The sequence below is a fragment of the Symphodus melops genome (genome assembly GCF_947650265.1).
Source record: "Symphodus melops genome assembly, chromosome: 14".
Taxonomy (NCBI): Eukaryota; Metazoa; Chordata; class Actinopteri; order Labriformes; family Labridae; genus Symphodus; species Symphodus melops.
The window spans coordinates 14276441-14298992 of NC_136704.1; the positions used below are offsets into that span (position 1 = coordinate 14276441).

Consider the following 22552-nt stretch of genomic DNA (forward strand, 5'->3'; position numbering starts at 1 on the left):
GACCAGGCGGTGACACTTGAGATGTGCTGAAAGTGAGCGACTTCACGATGCAACAGGAAAAGAAAAGGCTATGGGGAGTCCAAGTGTGCAACTGCTCAATTTTACCACAAGATGGAGCCATACGTCTCTAAAGCTTTTAATGTAAATGTGGTTTTTAATGTTATGATCCATAAATGAGACAATGAGCATGAAAAAAAAAAAAGTAATAAAAAATGCTTTTCAGATTTTTTATAATTTGTTTTTCGAAACAGGGCTCCGTAAAAATCATCGAATGCAATAAAGAGCTTGGAGTGTATCGACAGCACATCAAGTTGGAGTCAATGTCTGAGATTGACATCATTATATCCCACTCCTCACTAAATGAAGATACAGACCTTCATGCAAACGATGCAGAACGATAACAAATCTGGCACCTAAAGGCACACAATTTTTACACATAATCACATGACAAGTTTAGATGGTGTGATACAAAAACAAATCAATATATCATCGCTTTGATAAGCATCTTTAGACTTTGATACAGGAACTGTACGCAATTTAGAATAAAAAGTGTGATTTAAGGGGTAGAAAAAATAGAAATACTGACACCAATAATGAAAGGCTGAGGTATTCTCCACTGATTTAAATATAGATTAGCTCATGTTCTTTTATAGACCACCACACAATTTACAAATTTCACCATCACAAATATTGAAATGTGGACTTCTTGTGCACTGGAAAAATAAAATAAAACAATTTGATATAACAATAGCATTTAAAGGACACATTCCTTCACGTCATTGTGTACTGTATATGTTAATTCAGAGTAGCTACAATGTAAACTGTAATGAGCAAGCACTCTGAACCACACAAAACTCTTGATTATTATGGAAATGTTTGCAGGATAGACGTACACCGCTCATAGCGCCCAGTAAAGACAACAAAATGTAACCGGATTATTTAAAAAAAAAACTGTAGATTGATTTCATTCAGCTTTACATAAATACTCAACTTAAACATGATTCAGGGCTTTTCAGTGAAACGTGAAATCAAAAGTTCATTAAAGTAAAGGAAAGCTTGGTTGTGATTTGAACACTAGAATCTCTAGTTCTTCTGTGACAGAAGTAAACCCCTGACATAAAAAGGACCTTTAGTGTTAGCTTTGTATTGATCATCGGTTCCAGGGTAAAAGAAGCACAAAGGCTCCATCTCATTGAAATGTTGTTTGGATCCATCCGTTATTGGCATGTGGCCTTAACCTACAATCTTTAATGATTCATTTCAAGCATGTCTTTATCTTATATTCTTTTTGCCACTTTGGAGTGCAACACTGCCAGTGTGTGCGAGTGTGAAAAAGTCTACATGAGTCCACAGCACGGCTCCTTGTTGCTCGGCTGCTCCTCCTCAGGTGCTCTGAGTTTCAGTAGTGGAGGATCTCCGCTAGCTGAGGTGAAGTACACCTGACTTGGGGAGACCTCTTCTACTGGGATGAAGCTCAGTTGAACCTCTGACTGGGCCAGAGTTGATGTCACCTCAGATGCTGTACCTGAAGGTTGCTCCTCTACAGTGGGGGGCAGGGGGGGTGGAGGTGCAGGGTACTTATTGAGCTTGGCAGCTGCCCGCTGGCGTTTTAGATCAGCCAGGGTGTGGTGAGATTTCTCCCGAGTCATATTGTCTGCCCCGTCCCTGTCTGCAGAACCGGATCCTAACCCGACTCCAGACGCGGGGCTGAGCTGATAGGAGGCACTGCGCTCCATGAGACCCCCACCACTCCACAGCTCTCCTGGGACAGAGGAGGCCAGAGAAACAGAGGTCCCTCCATTACCTAGACTGGACATCATGTTCCTGTCTGCAGCCTCCAGTTCTTCTACACGGGATGTGGCTTCTCCACCAGAAACCTGAGGACCCCGTGTTAGATTAATTAGCTTCAACAAAATACATTTTTAATAAAACTATTAAAACGTAACATTCTTTAAAAACGTCCCAACACTTACCATGGTAGCATGCTGGTGCAGCTCGTTGTCCGTTTGTCTGTCCTCATCGTCGTCCTGTGGTTCAGGCTGCCGCCCTCGCTCCTGCCACACCATGGCCTCTTTGTGATGCTCTCGTCGATACAAACTGGAGCGCTCATTCACGCTGACGCGACGCACCACCTTACTGTAGACGCAAACAAATACAGAGAAAGATGATTAAAGCACTTATTTTTCACCCTCTGCATCCTCCCCTGAAGTCCCCTCCCTCACCCTCTGCTGCCGGCACTGGACGCTCGTCTTTGCAGCGTGCCTTTCTGCCGGTCCTGACTCTTCATGATGGCATCGTGTTTGTGCTTCAGGTCCGTCAGTTTGGCTCTGACCTCCTCGTCCATACACACATCTGAAAGAGCAGCAGGTCAGATAGAGAAGGTAGATTAAGGGTTTAATAATCAAAAGTCAGCAGTAGCATTATATAATCCAAAGGTGTAGCACACTGCTATTGAAATTATTGAAGTGAAGCGGGATGTTACACAGAACTAATGTTCTCACCCAGAGGAGTCTCCTCCAGGACAGACTTTGAGTTTAAACTTGCTCCATGGGCCACCAACAGTTCCACCATTTGAATCTATAAAAATACAATAAACACTTTTGATAGGTTAAAAAGAAGGGCGTAAGGTTTTTGTGTCTTGGTTGGTATGCCGTACTCACTTGTCCCCAGCAGGCGGCAGCGTGTAGCGGCGTCCAGCCATCACAGTCTTTGACCTCCACCTGAGCCCTGTGCTCGAGCAACAGCTCCGCTACAGATGTGTAGCCGTTTGCAGACGCTGTGTGCAGCTGTTGGAGTATAAATTAACATTTTGTGTTTTAATGTTTCTCACACACACACACACACCAAAAATGTGCTCAACGCCCTCAACCCGTCCACCTTACAGATATTCCTCTCTCTCACCAGTGTTCCTCCGTTATCATCCTGAGCATTTAAGTCCGCTCCACTCTGAACCAGAACCTGAATGTCAGCCAACATGGCCGCCTCTTTAGCCCCTCGACATTCATCTATACGGTCCTGAGTTATACCTACACAAACACAAACAAGAGGCATGATACCAGTTAGCACAGTGACACCATCAGTGTGAGAGCATGTCTGTCAGAGTCATCAGCCTGTAACACTGGATATCAAATGTGACTGACACATTAGGAGAATGCTTCATTTTCTTCCATACATCTTTTTTCATCTTCAAAAAGGATTGGAGCTCAAAGAACAGTCAGAGAAATGCTTTTTAAAAACTTCATTTTTTAACCAGGTTTGCCTCATTGAGATAAGAGATATTTTTAAAAAGGAGAAAATAGCAGCGACACAGTTTGAACAATAAACTGGCAAACTCCTCCAGTAGGTTAAAGAACACTAGATGCAACACATGTCACAAATGATTGAATGGGTTTCGATGAGGACTATCCTTGAAACTTTCAAGATTTACAAATTGAGGAATTTGTCTTACGCTCTTCACCACACCTGCAACTCGAAAAAGACGACATCTAACAATATTCATTAACAGGAAAAATACCGGATGAGCAGATAGAAGAGAACTCGTAGCCCAGTGTCTACCCTGCCTAATGTCCCGCTATTTAAAAACTACAGACACAGTGATAAATTAAAACCTCTGTGTAGGCTCAGAAAATCTGAACGCTTTTGTCACTAATTCAGTTCAGACTTTTGGAACAGCACATTGCACAATGTGGAGAGAACAAAGGTCTTTAATTTCCAACCTTCAGGATTAAAAGAGAGGATAAGTAGGTGGAAATGTTGCTCTGAATGATTATGCAAGTGAAAATACAGAAGCGAGAATTGTTTTCAAATAAAAACCTTCAGCTTTTCGTGGATGTGAGCCTTTACAGACTTCTTCAAAACTGAAGCTTCTTTAAGATATCAGCTTAGTGTCTTGACCGTCTCTCATATAGAGTTTGTATCTACTAAAAATGTACATTTTTTCATCAATAACTACTTCTCTTTCAAAGAATGTTTCAGCTGGAGAAACTAAACCATATTAAATAATGGGTGTGATTTGACTCAGTTTACTGACCCTGTTCAGCCATCACCATCTCCAGCAGCTCAAGAGTGGCCTCATCCTCACAGAGGTCATAGGGCATGTTCCCGTCTGCATTGACAGCCAGCAGGTCAGCCCCACTGGAAGTTAAACACACACACGAGCATGCAAGCACAAACACACAAGTCAAAACAATTGGATCAAAGTTAAATGCTGTGACACACCCTGATATTCTCAGTCATCTACTAGCAAAGTGTTTTTAGAGTCCAGCTGCAGCCATATTTGCATCATTGATGTAAATCAGATACATTTGCCATTCCAGTGCGTTGTTGTAGTGCGAGTCCTTTAAACTAGGAAATAATATTTGTATTGGCTGAATTTAAAAACAAGGCAACAGATTTGTCATAAAAGTGCAAGATCTAGCATCTTTTAAACCTCAACAATTAATTAACAGTTCAGGCTCGATTTAAGAAAACGCTGCACAACAGTGGGGGCTGAAAGACAAAAAAAATGTTTGGTTCACAGGAAAACTCACGCCTGGATCAGGAGCTGCACCAGCCCAGTGTGTCCACAGGTGGCAGCAGCATGCAGCGGTGTCCACAGCTCGCTGTCACAGGCGTTCACACAGGCACCGGCATCCAGCAGACACTGCACCACATCCACATAGTCATCGATGCAGCACTGAGGAGGAGGAGCAGATGTAGGTATTTGTAAATATAAATTCACACTCACATGACTGAAAAAGAGAGTGCAAAACATGTAAGAGCAACAGTAGAAAACGTGCTGTGGACATTCAAACTGATGGCAACTCATACACTGGCTCGTTCTCATTTGCATGCACAGCCCAGCCTTCTGCTGTGTAAACACAGAGGTAGAGCAGAGTCAACTGATTTTATGAAGAGTTCTCTGTGCACACAAACACCCGCCTTGGGATTTTGGAGCAGCGTGTATATTTATAAACATGTGAAGAGGAAAAAGAAGTCTGAAAAAGAAGTCTGCTGTGGCAGTAGGGGGAAGGGTTCCTTAGTATAAAGTAAACATCTCCGAGGTAGGGCTGTCATTACAAAGGTCCAATTGTTCAAACAAATGAACAGGATTCTTCATTCTTTATGAAAATCCTAAAATAAATGTGAAACCTTTCAGGTGCCTATAAACAATTCAAATGCTAGATGTATTAAAAACTAAATTTGGAAATTTGGTACAGATTTGTATTGTGTAATATAAACTGCAACAGAGTTCTCAAGGTGTAACACAACAGTATTGCAAGTCTTTCTGGTATGTTTGATGGATTTATTCCTGTCCTGAAAATAGATAAACTTTTTAACAGTATAAAACAGCTAGATAAAATAAATGATATCCTTCATAAACGGGTAGCATCAACATTTTTGAAATCCTTTAGCTTGAGCAAGTTGCCATCCATCTTGAAAACATCGGCCCTCGAACTGAATAAAGTGGGAATCAACCAGGCTGTTGATGAAAACTGACCACAGACGGGTAAAAGCTCAGACAAAAAAAAAGCATTAAAAAAAAAACGTTTTTGCAAACCGTTTAAAGCCGGACAGAGTCAAACTGTGGAAGTGACTGCTACATGTAGTTGTGAGTAGCTGAAAACTCTTCAATGAGTTTGATGTCAGAGGAAGTGAAATGGCACAACTGGCTGTGTGTGCAGGAGACCAGAGAGGGATCAGGAGTGTGTGTGTGTGTGTGTGTATAGGTGTGTGCGTGTGTATACCTGATGTAGAGCTGTGAGTCCATCCTCGTTGACCAGATCTGGGCTGACACCGCTGTTTAACAGCTCCCTCACTGGCAGAAGCACAAAAACAAACACAGAATCATAACTGACACCCTGGGCAGAGTTCTTCACACAACATTACAACACTTAGTACATTATGTATGTGTCCCTGACAAGATAAAAAAAGACATCCATTGTGTGCGTCTGGGCGTAGGTTAACAATAATCTGAAAAGATTTGAAGATATAAAAAGCCTTGATCCTGCCGCTGATTAAAAAAAACAAAAAAAGCCTCGACTGTGAAAAGAAAGTGTGACGTATGATGGATAAATAATGCATAAATAACTCTCTTTGAATTCTATGTTGAATAGAACACCATGCATGCATCTAATGATGACGTTTGTATCAGAAAGGCTAATAGGAGGTCAAATGAACACTATGAAACCAAATAAAGCAGTCACAGTTTCCCTCCACTTTGATTGGCTAAATTACTGGACTATCTGAAATCACTCGTCATCATTTAGCCCATGAATGTGATTTTCTGTGTGTGTGTCTGTGTGTGTTATCCCACTAACCCTCGTCCAGGTCACAGCGTGCAGCAGCGTCCAGCAGGGTGATGGTGTTGGGAAACTTAACTTTGGTGGTCCGTGCCTTCTTCTTCTTGTCTGCTTTGGCTCTTGACCCTCGGGTAGCATCTTTCTCCATCTGTGCCCATGCCTTCAGCTGCTGAGCGCGGCGCTTCTGGGCATGCTTAAGGCGCTCGGTGGCGCTCAGACGCCCCACGGTGGCCATCTCAGCCAGCAGCTCGCCGTGTTCTGCTGCCATGCCACAACCGCAAGAAGAACTGTCACTTTGCCTTTTTTTCCCCCTATTTCTGTTTGTTTCTCTCGAGGATATTGAAATAAAAAAAACTTAGGTTTCCAGATTTCTCATATGCCTCCCTTATGGCCCCTGAAAGAGGTCCTTCTGTAAGGCCAAACAGGCCTACAGTATGTCAGGGCAGTTTATCTGAAAAAATGTCAAGAGTAGTGAAAAAAAAACCCAACTTATGTTGTGCAATCAGATGGCAGGTATCTACATGATTTTAGAAGACAGCAGCATGTAAAGTAGTTGCAGTGTCTCTTTCCCATCTTTCTAGATGAGAACTCTTATGGTGCCTTGAAGAGAAGGTTAGAGAAATAAATCCAGATGGTAATTATCCCAGCTGTGGATTGTGACCCACTGACAGTCCTCCCACCCATATCAACAGTTCTCCACTGGGGGGAGGAAAGGAAGGATTGAAGCTGATCTCCAGGTCAGGTGCACTTTTTCTCTTTGTAATCCAGGAAGCTGGTAACTGTACGTCCAAAGTCCATCAGACAAGGAAAGTCTTCAGAGAATTTAGAAGTTATGATGATAAAAGGCGGGCGTTCACAGCAGGAACACAACGTCTACTTTAGTTGATGCAGAAAGAGAGGATTCAAATACTCCTTGGTGTTTGAAAAGCCAACTGGTTCTGTTGTTGTTGATGAACTTTTCAGCAGATTTTCCAGTGGAACAGAGCTGCGTAGGAAGGCTTCGGTTGACAACATTGTCGTCTGCCTGCGGCTGTGTACAGGGGAGAGAAAACGGGAGTGCTGTGTTTCAGTATAACGTCCATACCATGCTCTCCTAATCCTGTTATCTTTAACCCCTGAGCTCCTTCTCCCCATGCCCTCCTCTCCCACTCCTCTCCTGAAGGAAACCTGAGATGGTGGGACGCTTTTCATTAATGATTGACACACCATGCAGCCTGACACACACTTCTTTTTGGTGGCATAAACACATGGAGAAAGTCGGAGACGGATGTTATGCGAGTGAGGTTGAAACGCCACTTTGTGAAATGTTTCAGTGAAAAGTATTAGCCTGGGTCACCTCGCTCAGCCCTCTCCTTACCTTTGGTTAACTTCCCAGGTGAGTTACATGGCTCACACTCTCACACACATACACACACCTCTTTTCCAGGCTACTCATTTATAATTTAGGGCCGGGCCTGTGAGCGCTGAGAGGAAGGTCAATGAGAGGCACTCAGAGAGATAGAGAGAGTGACTGACGAGAGAGAAGTCCTGGTGCCACAGAGACACTGCAGCAAGTGGCACGCTACCTAACAGGGAGGGAGGTGGAAGACCAGCGAGCTCCACAAATCAGCCGATTGAACAACATGAAACAGGCAGCATGACTCATATGAACAAGGATGGCAGTCATCCTGTTCCTCTTTAATATTCAATCCAATCAGATAAAAGTCGCAGGTTCAAAGAAGTGAAAACTTCTGTGCGGTCTTTTATCAACAAACACGCCAACAGCAAGTGTCACAATCAGCTTTCTTGCCTTGGTATGCTTCTCTAAAGCCACAGAATATGACTCTTTTTTCTACATTAGTCTCACTGTGCAGACAAGAATAAACAAATGAAATACAAGGATGTGATCAGGAAACTGTTTTTTACAGATGTGAATATTCAATGAAATAAGTATGGTTATGGAAGTCAACACACTGATCCTAAACCATAACCTTTCACCACCTTACATTGAGTGAGTGTAAATAAACTGATGTGAGCAGGGAGTGTATATGGTATCAAAGCTAGCAAAAACATTAGCTGCCAAAGACTAAATCTTTCTCTTTATCCATCCTGACTGATTCTTCTTTAGGTTCTGTTAACATGAGACTACGTACAGCTGCACACGTGACGGAGTCCAGCTCCTCCAGGATGGCACGTCCATATCTTTTTATTGTCTTAGGAACAGGAGGAGCCTGACTTCCAGCAGGCTACTAGCATTCATGTTTCTGACTAAACCTTCTTGAGACCGCAGATCACGCAGGAGCTGGATCACATACGTGTTGAAAACTTCACAGGTTGAAGTTGGAGGGCTAATGGAAATGGTACTCTCTAAACTTCTCTTATTGGTCCCACCTTTCTATTTTTAGCATTCCTGACCTCTTACTCTTTGTCACAAACTACAATATAAGGATTGAGGTAATAACTTAATGCTCCTCAACACTGGCAGAGCATTACGAGGATCATTAGGCTGTTTAACAATACACACATGAACATGAGTATACGTTGAGACATGACTGACTGACAAGACGCTCCACTTAATACGTTTCCCTCTAAAAAGAAAAGTTCACACTTTACAAAGCTCATTTGAAAAGCTGAGCGGAAAAAAACCCCCTTGAGTTATAATTTTTTTTCACCAGCGTTTTCAACCGACAAAAGGGAGCATGATTCGTGGTATTTTAAGGGGCTTTAAAGGGAGAGAGGATTTGGGTAATAGGAGAAATCCCTGCAGGAACTTAACTGCTGTATTAGTGGGATAATACTAGACACAATCAGAAAGATCAGTGGAATTAAGATCCCAGTCTTATACGTTGGTATTGTGTGGCTCACAAATTGCACTCGTTTCTAAAAGGCTTTATTTGATTCCTGTTTTACTGTTCAGGTCAGACTTTACGAGTGAAACAAAATTTAGGTAGATTTAATGTCTGTTGCAAACAAGACACTTACACTGTCCACAGGTCGGCACTGTATTCATAAGTCCTTCATTTAAACACATCTCACTCATATGTCTAATTTGTATCTGTAATGTGAGCTTACTCTGATTGGTAATGTTGGGTCAAACTGGACAATTAGGTGTTGATTTTGAAAGTCCTCAAAGTGACCTCACATCGACATAGAGATCTGCTTAGAGAGACCACAGTATGTGCGACAGTTTGGCCAGATGATTAATGTGTCTCTATTGTTTCCATCTATTTTTACTTTGGTGCCAACCAAAGCTCATGTGATCATGACAGTAAAACCAGTTTACTGTGTCCACCAAGCAATAGAACATCGGCTCTGTGCTCACCTGGTCGTGCTGCTTCGTTCACTGTGTTGTGTAAACATCCATTTAAAAAAGACTTCATTTGGTTCTTTTTCAAATGAGGTTTGTGTCAGGAAGCTGGATTAGATCACACCTGTTACATTAGACAAGCCTTCGTGTTTTTAGAATGCGGCTCCATTAAAATCCTCCGACAGCTCACTGGTCAGTAGTAAGAGTAATGAGGCTTACTCATTACATAACATGAGATTGAAAAGGATAAAAAGGCCGTGCAGAACGATTACACAAGTGAAGTCACGCTTACAAGGATTCACCCATTGTCCCAACACACACACACACACACACACACACACACACACACACACACACACACACACACACACACACACACACACACACACACACACACACACACACACACACACACACACACACACACACACACACACACACACACACACACACACACACACACACACACACACACACACACACACACACACACACACACACACACACACACACACACACACACACACGATAAGCTGTCTCAGCAAAGTCAGACAGTCAACTCAACTTTGAGCCTAAGCCAATCAGTGTGTGGAGAAAGAAGAAGATCAGACTGCTCATACTAAACAGATCCAAACAAACATTAGTTGATCCATCACTGAGAAACTGCGTCCACACTGTCTGTCTTACAGAAACACTCTACCTCCACATCTGAGTCTTTATTGATGCCAATATGAATACTTTTCTGTTATATGGTGGAAAGACAAGAACACATTTAAATTATATCAGTAAACTGCTGAGAAGATAAGTGTATCCTCCAAACGACTACTTCTCTCTCCAAAATCTACTGGTCTCTTTTCTTGATGTGTATGGGAAAACAAATGTGCTTTATTCACGGTAGCCTCATAGTCATTGTATTGACCTGATCTTGGTACGACTGTCTTGGAGGAGATCTGTCTCACAGCAGCAGGAGTTAAAGGAGTCAGAGGTTCAGAGTTTTGGCTCGATTTGATGCACAATGCTGATGTGCTTGTTGACTGGCATTTCCATTTGATTAAAAACATGTATTTGACAATCTATGTATGTTTGTGTAGCAGTGATTTCCTTTCAAAGATGGGACTTGACTTAAGCAATAGTGTTACTTTATGGGACCCACAAAAGCATTATCAATACACTCAAACATTATGCAGTTTGAGGTTTAAAGAAATGTGGAACCAGGTCCTGACGGGACCAGGTTTCAACTACCGAGTTAAGTCATGTTTTATCAATTAGACATCAAAAACCACGCAAGGTGTGCATGTCATCAGGGACAGGTTGATTTGGTGTTTGTTGATCTCAGGACATTAGAAAGCTGAACGAGAAAAAGTAGTAAAAATACAGCTGGTGATTTTTGCAGAGAATTTAAAAACTCTTACTCAGCATGTAGACATTCGAAACTAATGGGCGGAGGCCTGAGTAAAACTGCTGAGCTTTCACACCATTTTTAAACAGTTAGATAGCCAAACACACACATTGGTAAGTATTTGTGTACTCTCCCACTGTCCTGAGCGTGTCTGAAAGGAGCATGCTGTAACCGATGGTCATCATTTGGACAGAGCCAAACACAGGAAAGGCGAGGTTGTGGGAAGAAAGAAACAGGTTCAAGGTCCTCTCAGCATAAGGTGGCTGTTCTGGTGTGACAGTTTAGCGGCTCAGTCAGTCTCAGCGTGCAGTCTGACACTAATCACACTCATTCACACGCAGCGGGCTGCTACTAAGAGCGCAAGATCAGACAGCAACACTATCTTAACTCCCAGCACTTTAAGTCTGCTCAAAACAGTCTAATTCAAATAAACCACAAAATAAGTGATCAAGATACAGTAAGAAATTCATTCAAAAACATGTTTACAATAATCTGTTTGAAAATGTTGTTGTTCAGACAGCATGTTTAATCGAAAGCTTAAGTTTGTTGATAAGAAAAAAAGAGGAAAATCTGGGCAGGAATTTTTACACCAACATGAGTGATAACGGGAGGGGAACAGGAAACCGAGGTACTGACTTACAAAGATAACAAGATGAGAGTGAATCAATTCAACAGCAAATGAATCAAATACAGAAAATAAAACCGTCCTCACCCCTCCAACACGTCTCACAGGTTTGTCTCATAGCTGCAAGTCCAACAGGCTGAGAGAGAACTTGTTGTCTGCCATCAGTGGATGCAACTTCAAATGTTAGCAGTGCATTAGTCTGGTTGCACTTGATTCTTATAAAACCCCTGCATGTGTATGGGGACTTTGTTGGTGACTGTGTGAAAAACCTTGTGATTCTCTGACTCAGACAGAGCGCAGACAGACGGGAAAAGACGCGGTGAGATCACTCGTTTAGTACAAACTCACGCATGGCAGCAAGGCACAAACATAGCAAGGAACGTGACTTCACATGTTGTGTTTGGAAAAATGTCCCTGCATCAATCTGACGTTTGTCGACTTCTGACTCTTTCCACCTACTGACCTAACAGAGAGGGCTGTCAGCAGCAGCAGAGGAACACTAACTTTCATTCAACAGCTTGGATGAACACACACACACACACACACACACACACACACGAGTGGGTGGTACCTGTGTGTACGAGCTTGTGACTGAACTTTCAATAATACACCAGCTAAAACTTCTGCTCAGCCTTAAATCTGGCTACGCTGGAGAAATAGGCAACTTGTGCTTTGTGCTAAATTCATGGTTGACCATCATGCGATAACATTAGTCAGCTGTTGAGTTGCTGTTCATTGAATCAAACAATGCTGAGTCAATACAGCTCGATGGTTCAGGAATGATCCCGTCTGCTATCTGAAGGCCGTGCCTGCCTAAAACTCACCGATTGCAGTTTATTAACGTTTCTGTACCACTTTAAAGTGGAGCTCCGCTGAATTGAACAGTATTCAATCAAACAAAACAAAGAAAACCATTTGGCTCTGGTTAAAAGTGGAAGGCCTTTTTTTCAGTTCCAAAAGGAAACACAAAAGAGAACGACTGCAAAAGAAAGCAAGAGGGGGTTCTACTTGAGAAAAAATGACCACATTAAGTCCTGTCATGTGTAATGGTTTGAGCTGTTGCGTGTAATCACTCAGCAATTTCAGTAATGCCAGTGTAGCCAGGGCAGACCTAGAGAAAGAGCTTATGGGGAAAAAACAGATAGTGTGCGTGTATTTATGAAGGAGACAGATTTAAGAAATAGCGTACAAACAAATTTGGGGTTATAAAAACAAACAGACAGAGGTGCTAATTCTGCTTTTTTTTCCTGAAAGACAGGATATAAAATAAGAGGGCAAGAGGATGTGGAGGAAAGAATGCAAAGGAGATAGAGTAGAATATGAGGGAGGAGGAGGAAGGACGGGGAGGAGACAGCCTACGTAATGTCCTTTGACTGGACTACAGCAGGAAGTGGGGTCACATCACGCAGACAGAGGGGGAGAGGAAAAGAGGAATAAGGAACCTTTAGATGGTGCCCACAGGATGATATGATAACATCCACCTGCAGAATCTCACACATTTGATAAGAGTAAAAAAAAAGAAAGAGGAGAAATACCTCAACGGGAGAAGATGGAGAAAAATTAAAAGGGAGTTTCCAAAAGAGGGAATGTAGAGAAGTGCGGGCCAAACTTTTAGAAAAACAGTTCGACCTTTAGACAAGTGTTTGCGTCATTTTAGTTTATACTGGATTTGTATTATGAAGATTAGGATGGGCACAAAAATATTTCTACAATGATGAACTCAAATTCCTCACTGGGTTCAGGTTTCTTACTCGTAACTATTCAAGTGCTTGTTAATCTATGATCTATGATCTAAATGTAATTAATGTGCCTCCCTGCAATCTGACCACAATGGTTACAGCCCAATAAATTAGGAGTACACTGTTGAAATGCAATCTGTGTTTGTTCTGTGACACAGTGTATCTAGCAGCTAATCGTGGTCTTTATTCGGAAAGCTGCAAATATTTGACCATACACACTCAGGAAATGCCTCAAAGAAGTACTTTGACCGCACATGGTAATACTTAAGACGAGGCTGGCTTGACAAGAATAGATGAGTGAGTTTATTTAGGTTAATAAATTTGGTGATGTGTATTGTTAAACTCACACAGTCAGTGAGTGATCAAGAGGTAAACACACATCAGGACAAACATACTTATGACAACTACACCAGTTATGACACTCATCTTCTGTCACCACACATGGTTATGATGTTTTCAGCAGGCCTGTCTAATAACCTGTCAATCATTCTCTCTCCGAGATCAACTGAACTGTGATATGAGACAAATAATGACACCAAAGCGTATGTTACATGTTTGTAAAATAAATAATAGATAGGGATCAATATTAATTATGATTAATTTTCTATCAATTGACTTTTTAATTAAATCAAACAACCCGCTTGTTTCAACTCTATAAAAGATACTAATAGTTCAATCATGAACATGTGTCATTATGCAGCTGATGTTTTCATCGTCCTGTGTTGTCTATCATCTAACACTGTGTTTCCCTTTACTGGATTAGTCCACATTAAACGGTGAGATGAGACCATAACTACCATGTTGCGTTTTATTGAAGTGAATACGTTTCAAACGGTGTTTATATCTGGCGTTACTTTCTTGTTGTCCAACAAAGCGCAGGATTAACTATGAGCAGCCGATTAGCTAACAGACCTGGCAGACAACACACACGCGCTCAACAGGTGGCTAGTCTGACAGGTAACGACAGCAGCTCATTTAAGCTACCTGGCTCCATTCACCTGTGTAAAGATAGAGTTAATACCGGCGTATTCATCCTATAAGGGCGATTCACACTTGGTAAAACAAGTTATAGGAACACCAAAGAAGCGGAAAGAAGTCCCTTACATTGTGTCATGCTAACGTTACCGTAGCCTCAGGTTAGCTCACCTTTCAGCTACTCGGCGGCCAGCTCGTGCCAAGTGACAGAAACGACAACTTATTTTAACTGACATATGGCGAGTTACACTGAACGTAATATGTTGGAAAACAAGGTGTGAGTGTCTTACCTGTTCAATTGTTGGTCGGTGGTAACTCCTGAGCTGCTCCTGCGTTAGTGAAACTGAATCAGCTGCTGTCCTCCGCTCCTGCTGCTCCGGTCAACCCTCTGGGGTCACCATAACAACCAGACCTGCGTGCGCGCGTGCTCTCCTCCCGCTGAAAAGTGTCCACCAGAGGGCGCCAAAGTCTTCTCGCCTGCTTCCAAAAATGTGGCCACTCAATAGAAGTGAAACATTAACACGTCATTAAACCAAAAGATGACTTAAACATTTTCAAAAGAGGCAGAGAATGGGAAATGTTGAACTACAAAGAGCTTAAAAGCCACATTTCCTCAGTATTTCGGACAGTGCGCTTTTGCACAAAACATTTGCAACACATCTTATATTCTGCACAGAGTAGGCTATTGGTATTATACACAAGAAATACATTTTTTTCGTCGTATTCTATTTTATTGTTTATCTTATTCTAATAAGTTTTTTCAACTTGTGTTGTGATTTAGCGTTATTCCCTGTTATTTCTGTTTTCTCTAATATACCAAAAAACAACAACATAAAAACAAAAAGGACAAATGCTGTGCACCATTGAAGTTATGGGGGAGAAAATAGGGTGCTGATGTGGGAAGTTTAAAATATCTAAATTCAAGACCTATATGCTAAGATTGAAAGATAGGCTCCCCATAGAAATATATGAAACTGTTGCATGCCACAGGGTAAAAGTGTTTTTTTAATGTTAGGGGTGTGTATGTGTACCCAAGAGTGTGTTTGTACAGCCATGTGTCCCTGAGTGACATTCAACTTTCATAATGTTTATCTGGTTTGGCAAATATAAAAAAGTCTTTTTATAATGAAGTGTTTGGGTGTGTCTTCTTGGATGTTCTCTAATTTCACAAAGTAGTCAACACAAGCCTGAGCACATAACATCCCTGTCATTAAATACTATTTAAAACTTGTCAGCCAAGCATATTGAAAGGTGTTTGACATATTGGGTTGTCTGACTAGTTTGTAGATTCAAAGAAAGTTTCCAGTAGCAAACTTGGATGCTGCAACAAACAGACAGAGATGATCTTGTGTTCTGCTGACCCCTGCAGTCAAACTGGCAACCAACACGACAGAGACACTGCACAGGCACAAAGAAGAAACACCTCTCTCTCTATGAATTGCTGCTGCATCTCTGCTATATAGGATAATAAGAAGCAGCATTTACAGTATTAAGCTGTCAGTTTAAGTCAGCGTAATGTGAGCAAACGATAACACAATAAGACACAATGTATATCCATTTATAAATTTATTCATAAAATGTCTGCATTTACTTCAATTAAATGCAAGTAATTCAACAAAAAAGGCATCTTTCCATTAGTATTCTGAATAATCTACAGAAGTTTTTTGGGGCAGTTTTTCACTGTTGGAATTCTTGAATTGATGGTTCTGTAGAGGAGCCAGAAGAAGTTGTCTACATGTTTGTGTTGATTCAAGTTGTGTTATGGGTCCTGTGATATTTTAAGATGTTTAAGGTCTTCAGACTTTACAGGGACCAGCTTTCATAGGGATTCACTGGGATAGTACCTCTATTCTGTTTCCTTTTACAGTCTAAATTATTTCTAAACTTCTGTACTGTGTTTTTAAGCAACAGCAACAATCTAATTTCCGCTTGGGATAATTAAAGTATTTCTGATTCTTTAACTTGAAGTAATAGTTCTTATGTTCACTTTTGTTGAGCTTTGATGTCCCAGTGTTTAGTTTGTGCCCCATGAATGGATATTGTCCTACAAGCTGCATAGCAGCACTGGTTCCAACCTCTAGCTCCTTACCTCCATGTCATTCCCCACTCTCTCTACTCTATTTTCTAAAAAGCAAATTAATAAAATGTAGACTCTCACTGACACAAATAAACAGGTGCTGTTTCTCTAACAGTAACTATGTTGTCACAGCACAATGAAAACTTATTTTCTGTTTTGCTGTCTCTATTTTATAAAAGGTTAATCTTCATTCCTCTCCATCTCAGTTTGAGGATGCATCTGGGAGCAGCTTAAGAGGGATTTGTCCAGACACAATCAGCCTATGTGAACAGCCTTGTCCTGGATGCTATCCTATTGATATGGTTTCCCATGCTTCTCATTTGGGGATCCTTAATCCAGGCAAAACCTATTAACTGGCACTCCAGTAGACAGGAAGAGATAGATTGTCAGTTTGTATTTAAATCAGTCTGTTTTGTGCTGAGCAATTTTCTTCATGAATGCATGTAAATGAGTCTGCAGGCCATGGCATGGTGCTTTGGTGGTTTAATTTTCCAGCTCTATAAGATGAAGAAAAAGTCTCATGCATCAAACTTTTTTCAAGGCAAAATACTCCCGGAGAGACTTAAAAAAAACATTTGTCTTAGAATTTTTTAAGCTATAGATTCAAGCTTCTCACGCAGTTTTGCATGAAACCACAAGAGGGAGACAACAATTGTTGGACTGTGCAAAAGTGTAACGCAATCGAGAAGAAAAGCTGTTGCGAACTGCAACAGGTGAGGCTGGTTAGCTGATCTGAGCTCCCAGAGATTTGAAGTAGACTAGGTCTAGTTGTGTTTTCACTGCAAAAAAAGAGAGAGGTAACTGTGGTAAGTATTTCACACAGAAATAGCGTATGATATTATGATTACACTATGCAGCGCAATTTAGATAAAATTCAAGTCCCTATTTCAGCCCAGTAAAGCTGTAAGAGAACGATTTGCATTAATGTCCACACACTATAGGATATAGGACTATAGGACTGTAGGATAATTGGTACATATATATATATATATATATATATATATATATATATATATATATATATTATAACTAAGGCCGCACAAGTGTGATTTAAATTAAAGACGCAATGTGACAAACTATTTGTTTTCCAATCTGACGAAAGACTAACGTGTTATCTCATCCCCAAGATCTCTATACCCACAATTAAAAGCAGTGACTACACTGCGAGCACAGAGTCAGCATATTGCTGTGTTTCACTTAAGAAAGATACTGGAGGTTGTTGATTCTTGGTGTAAGGCAGTTTTTGTTTGAGCCTGTTTCCAACATTTTGGGAAAACATAGCTCCTGTTCAAGGTGTGAATGTCCTACCCTACAACGACACTTAACAGCTTGTAAGCGCCAGAAAACCCACAAATGGTGTTGAATAGACCCCATATTTCCACACATGCTAAGCAGCTTCTCTGGGAAGTAGGAGTCTCCAGCATGCCAATGGGGTTCCTTCTAATCCAACTTGTTTTCACTGTCTTGCTGGGAAGAAAGTGTCTGCACATTAGCACTACGTTAAGGTAAACAAAAGACCTGCATTCCCGAAACTTAGTCCTTCAATACCGAATGAAATCCTGCGTGGTCACAGTGAGACCAAGATGTGCGCTAAACTCCCCACAAATGTTGCGCGCTCTGAGAGCACCCAGAGATACCCAAAAAATAATTCCTCGTGCGCCAAATGATGTGGCTTGTTTGTGTGATTGTTTGACTGATTGTTGGCTTTTGAAGAAAAAAACCAAAAACAAATCTAACCCTTTTGGTTGAGTGTTTTCCTTCTGGAATACGAATACCACACTTAAATCTGGTCACCCTATCAAATTACTCGTATAAGAAATTCCACACAATATACTAATTAGGAGATCCATTTGAACTGGTCGAAAATCAGAATATTTGCAGACTTAACAATGTTTCAGCTTTTGTATGACTTATTAGCGTTTCCTTATGTATATTACTCGCAAAAAATGTTGATTGCATGTAAGTTCAATCGAAATTACTTCTTTCTTGTACCACTCCCCCACCCCTCCCCAGGTTTTACTTTTCGCATCAAAGCCCTTTTAGTGTCACACTCTAAAATCAAGTCCCATTTGATTATATTTCTACAGTATTGACACACGATTTAGGTAAATGTAGAGTAGGCTACAGCAAGCCCTCTATTATTTTTACATCAAGTTTCTTTTATAAAGATGTTTTTGTGTGATAGAGGTGCATTCTCTAACGCACTTAAGGCCTACGTATAAAGATCATTGATTCAAACTCAGGATCTCTGTTTTAAGTGGCATGTTGATATTATCACAAGGGTTATTTACAGGTTTACTGTCTTTCTCTCGCCCCTCCTTGTACACAGACCCTCCCAACCCCCCCGGGGCGATCAGTCATTCTGCTCTCAGATAACGCGTCATTCTCCCCTCGATTACGCAGCGGGATTTACATGAAACTGTTAATTGTTTGCTCTTCAAATAGAGTCAGCCTGGAGCCAGCAGTCTGCGAGAAGTTAAGGACCGACTCTTTGACCTCCCTCCCCCTCTCCGCGCTCCTGCCCGAACGTGCGGACCGACCTTCTCCCCCCTGTGGTTGATCAGCATGACAAAGCATTGGCCGGAGCCGAGCCTCTTGGCACAATCTTCTTTGCCCCACACCGGAGAGCATCAGGGCCATCAACTTGACTTCCACAGAAATGCTCTGCAGAGTTCTTCTCCAGGCGTTGTAGCGCGGAGCAACACGGACCAACATTGGCCTCAACAGTACCCGGGTCATATGGTTCCACACCAACCGACGCGCTTTGGGAAGTCCGGAACGCGCCCAGAACACTTCACCAGTGACACGGCATTTATGGATAAAGTCTTACCGCCAAGATTCCCGAATCCTGAAGATGCCAACTCCAAGCAGGAATCTATTAATCGGGACTCGTGGAACACTGAAGGGGACAAGAGTGGAACCGGCGGTGGGAAGAAAAAGAACTATCAGCGGTATCCGAAGCCTCCCTACTCGTACCTCGCTATGATTGCAATGGTCATTCAAAGGTCCCCAGAGAAGAAACTCACGTTATCTGAGGTAAGAGTGAGTTTGTATACCCCGTCTTTTGAGTGTCTTGTGCATTGATTAATCTGGTTAGAGGTGATGCATGGCCGGTTTTACGCACGGCGGTCCTTTTGATCTCTACATTTACGCACCAGTTTATTGGAATCTTCTTGGAAAATGAGATGATTCTTAAAGTTTTTGATGTTTAACTTTTGAATAATGCTTCTTTAACACACCGAATGATCATTTACTGTCCACAACAGCAGCCTGTTGGTGACACTTCAGTGGTTCGCTTTGATAAGGCTTGACTGCCCTGAAACCAGACGCTGAGCTTTACCAGAAAAGTGATAAGATAGACAGTGGATGGTGAAAATACGTTTGTTTTGGTAGCCTTCAGCTTTAAGTGCACTTATAATTTAACTTAAATTCTTTAAAGAGTTCCCTATGTATTTTATTTAATTCTAATTTAACTTTTTATTGAAGAGAACTGCACTTCTGTTCTCAGTCAGCTCAGTTGTGTCTATTTATTGTGCAGTTAAACATACCTATGCAAAAACTATCAATGCTGGAGTCTTATTCAGAGAAACACTAAAATGGTTTTATTTATAGATCCTGAAGGAGATCAGCACCCTCTTTCCATTCTTCAAAGGGAACTATAAGGGCTGGCGAGATTCTGTGCGACACAACCTGTCCTCTTATGACTGCTTCGTGAAGGTATGTGTGTTCAAACTGTCATTCAATTCCATGTGAAGCCTAATCAGTGGCTTTGATTAAAGATTACACACAAAAAAAATTGCACTGTCCCGAGTTGGGGTTTGTGACCATGTTTAACAAACTTAAAACCAACTTTTGATTCTGTCTAAACCTGCAAACAGGTTTTGAGATTAAATCTTGTTTCCACTGTTGTAATGGTAAAAAGTGAAAATGTGTCTATCCTGCTTGACTAGGTTTTTAGGCCTGCTCCTCTCACTTATTGCCCTCCCTCCACCTGTAGGTGCTGAAGGACCCAGGGAAGCCTCAAGGCAAGGGCAATTTCTGGGCGGTGGAGCTGAGCCGTGTTCCTCTAGAGCTCCTCAAGAGGCAAAACACGGCAGTGTCACGCCAGGATGAGACCATCTTTGCCCAGGACCTGGCCCCCTACATCCTGCAGGGACACAAGCCAGAATCTGAACCCCCCGCTGCCACAGTCCCTACCCCACCTGCGATGCGCTCCAGGAACCCCTCTCCACAGCATGAAGATTTGTTCCGACCCAAACTGGACTCCTCCTTTGCCATCGACTCTCTACTGCACAGCCTGCGGCCTCTGAGTGCCTCTGGAGACGTTGACATGTCTTCTAGGGATTGCTGGGGCAAACTTGATCGTCCCCGTTCCTCACCTCCTCCCCGACCTCGCTACGCCTCCTCTGCTCGTAGCGCCTCGGCAAGCTCTGCCAGCCCAGCATCCACTTCGTCCTCCTCTGATGAAGAATGGAAAGGCGTGTCTCTGTCTGGTAAGCGTGTCCCTCAGGATGGCGAGGCTGGCTCAGACGGTTATGAGGACTACAGACCTCCTCTTCACAAATCAGCCAGACGGGAAACTGTTGCACCTCCATGGGAGCTTCCCACCTCCTATGCCAAATATGCTCCTCCTAACGCTGTTGCTCCACCAAGCATGCGATTCAGTGGAGGCCCTCTGATGCCTCTACATGCTGGACTTCCTCTTTATGGCTACGGTAGCTCTCCTGTTGCACCTGGTCACTTCTTAAGTCATGCTTATTGGCCTATCCTCCCCAACGGACATGTTTCTGTCCAAGCCCCGCCCCTCATCATGGACCTAGACAACATGTTGCAATCTGTTCCTCCGAATAAAAGTGTCTTTGATGTGTTGGTACCAAGCAATCAGAACTTGCTCTCACATCAACCACCCAGTCAATATACCTTGCAGAATGGACCTCACCTAAACAGGTATTCTCAGTACTGACTCTGTAAAGGCTTCTTCACTTATACCCAGCCAAACTGTAAGCAAAAACGCACAGGAAAAATGCAGATGATAAACGACTATCATACAGGATGGGTTGTGTGTCATAAGAACTTATACATTCTTGCAGCAAATGATCTTAAAACAAGAGTCCAGCCCAGGAAACACTGACGGGAGACTTGCAAAAGGGTGCTGAATGACACAAGATAATGTGGGGATGTTTTCTTTCTTATCAGTATATATGGAGGATAAATCTACCTAAATCAGCTGTACAACAAACAAATATCTACCTCAATCTTACAACACAATTCATGTTTTATCTACAGGCTGTTTGCACTGCCAATTATATTTGCACTGATTTTTTTGCTTCCACACTGACTTTATTAATGTTGGATAATGCTCACAGTAGTCAAAAAATTCAATTGTATAGAATAAAAATGAAAATTATAATTTTTTTGCACACATAATTAAGATGCTCAGATCCTCCTCCACACCTTTAAAAAGTTAAACTAAAAAGATGAAGTGAAGGTTGAGTTGTCAGGTGGTGCTGATGGTGCCCGTGTCGGTGTCGTCGTTATCATCATCGGCGTGCGGCCTTGTGTCTCTCGAGCAGCAGCACCACCACCAGGCGGCTCTTGATGGTGGGCAGTTTTCTGCTGCAGGACGGACACCAGCATGCAGCAGAGAGCGCGCAGGATCGACAGGGAGCTGCAGTCGGGAACATTGAGCAGCGTGTGGAAGAAGTCCTGCCACATGTCACTGTGAGGGTTCCTCCTGAACACGCTGTTTATCTTCCACACGACATCTTCACTCGTGACCTGCATGTACGTCCCAAACAGCATGCAGTGCACTGTCCCCGCTATCCCGAAGTAAACCGTCTGGTAGCTCCACGGTTTCCCGCTCAGCATCTCCATGCACTGGAACCCTGACGTCAAACAGCGGCTGGTGAAAGCGCTGCCTTGTGGGAAGCGCTCCATGTCGATGCCCTGCCCGAGGTCGATCGGCGCGAGGTCGTGGTCGATGTTCTCCGGTCATGGTTTTACAGTCTCAACATACTTGGACTGACTTCATAGCTACATGAATAATATATTAACCTGAAAATAGCAATACTGTATTTTGGCTCTATAACTGGCATTGTCAATTATTTTTGTCTTTCAAAACCTATTTTTATAAAAACAGTTTTAGATTTATAGGCAATCTGTTAAAAACA

General features: G+C 42.2%; 2 protein-coding genes across 2 annotated transcripts; one reads left to right on the top strand and one right to left on the bottom strand.

Annotated features, from left to right (window-relative positions):
• Window positions 1-123: 123 nt before the first annotated feature.
• On the bottom strand, window positions 124-14769 carry ppp1r16a (protein phosphatase 1, regulatory subunit 16A). The gene is made up of 11 exons (XM_079361451.1): window positions 14596-14769; window positions 6300-7311; window positions 5727-5797; window positions 4530-4675; window positions 4031-4134; window positions 2902-3026; window positions 2661-2786; window positions 2502-2577; window positions 2223-2352; window positions 1974-2136; window positions 124-1877 (listed from the first exon to the last, which is right to left on the bottom strand). Exons 2-11 carry the CDS (start codon window positions 6547-6549, stop codon window positions 1338-1340), a joined length of 1731 nt encoding a protein of 576 aa, XP_079217577.1. The 5' UTR covers window positions 6550-7311; window positions 14596-14769; the 3' UTR covers window positions 124-1337.
• A 2332-nt stretch (window positions 14770-17101) lies between these two features.
• foxh1 (forkhead box H1) lies at window positions 17102-22339 on the top strand. The gene is made up of 4 exons (XM_079361313.1): window positions 17102-17188; window positions 18828-19418; window positions 19995-20099; window positions 20380-22339. The coding sequence occupies exons 2-4, from the start codon at window positions 18948-18950 to the stop codon at window positions 21343-21345; spliced, it is 1542 nt and encodes a 513-aa protein (XP_079217439.1). The 5' UTR covers window positions 17102-17188; window positions 18828-18947; the 3' UTR covers window positions 21346-22339.
• Window positions 22340-22552: the final 213 nt, after the last annotated feature.

Excerpts from the sequence above, each read along its gene's own strand:
- foxh1 (XM_079361313.1), top strand. The coding sequence starts at position 18,948 with ATGACAAAGCATTGGCCGGAGCCGAGCCTCTTGGCACAATCTTCTTTG. Across the intron at positions 19,419-19,994 it reads AGAAACTCACGTTATCTGAG|ATCCTGAAGGAGATCAGCAC; the intron begins GTAAGAGTGAGT and ends TTTTATTTATAG. Across the intron at positions 20,100-20,379 it reads CTTATGACTGCTTCGTGAAG|GTGCTGAAGGACCCAGGGAA; the intron begins GTATGTGTGTTC and ends CTCCACCTGTAG.
- ppp1r16a (XM_079361451.1), bottom strand. The coding sequence starts at position 6,549 with ATGGCAGCAGAACACGGCGAGCTGCTGGCTGAGATGGCCACCGTGGGG. Across the intron at positions 3,027-4,030 it reads GATGGTGATGGCTGAACAGG|GTATAACTCAGGACCGTATA; the intron begins GTCAGTAAACTG and ends GTGTTTGTGTAG. Across the intron at positions 2,137-2,222 it reads TCCAGTGCCGGCAGCAGAGG|TAAGGTGGTGCGTCGCGTCA; the intron begins GTGAGGGAGGGG and ends TTGCGTCTACAG.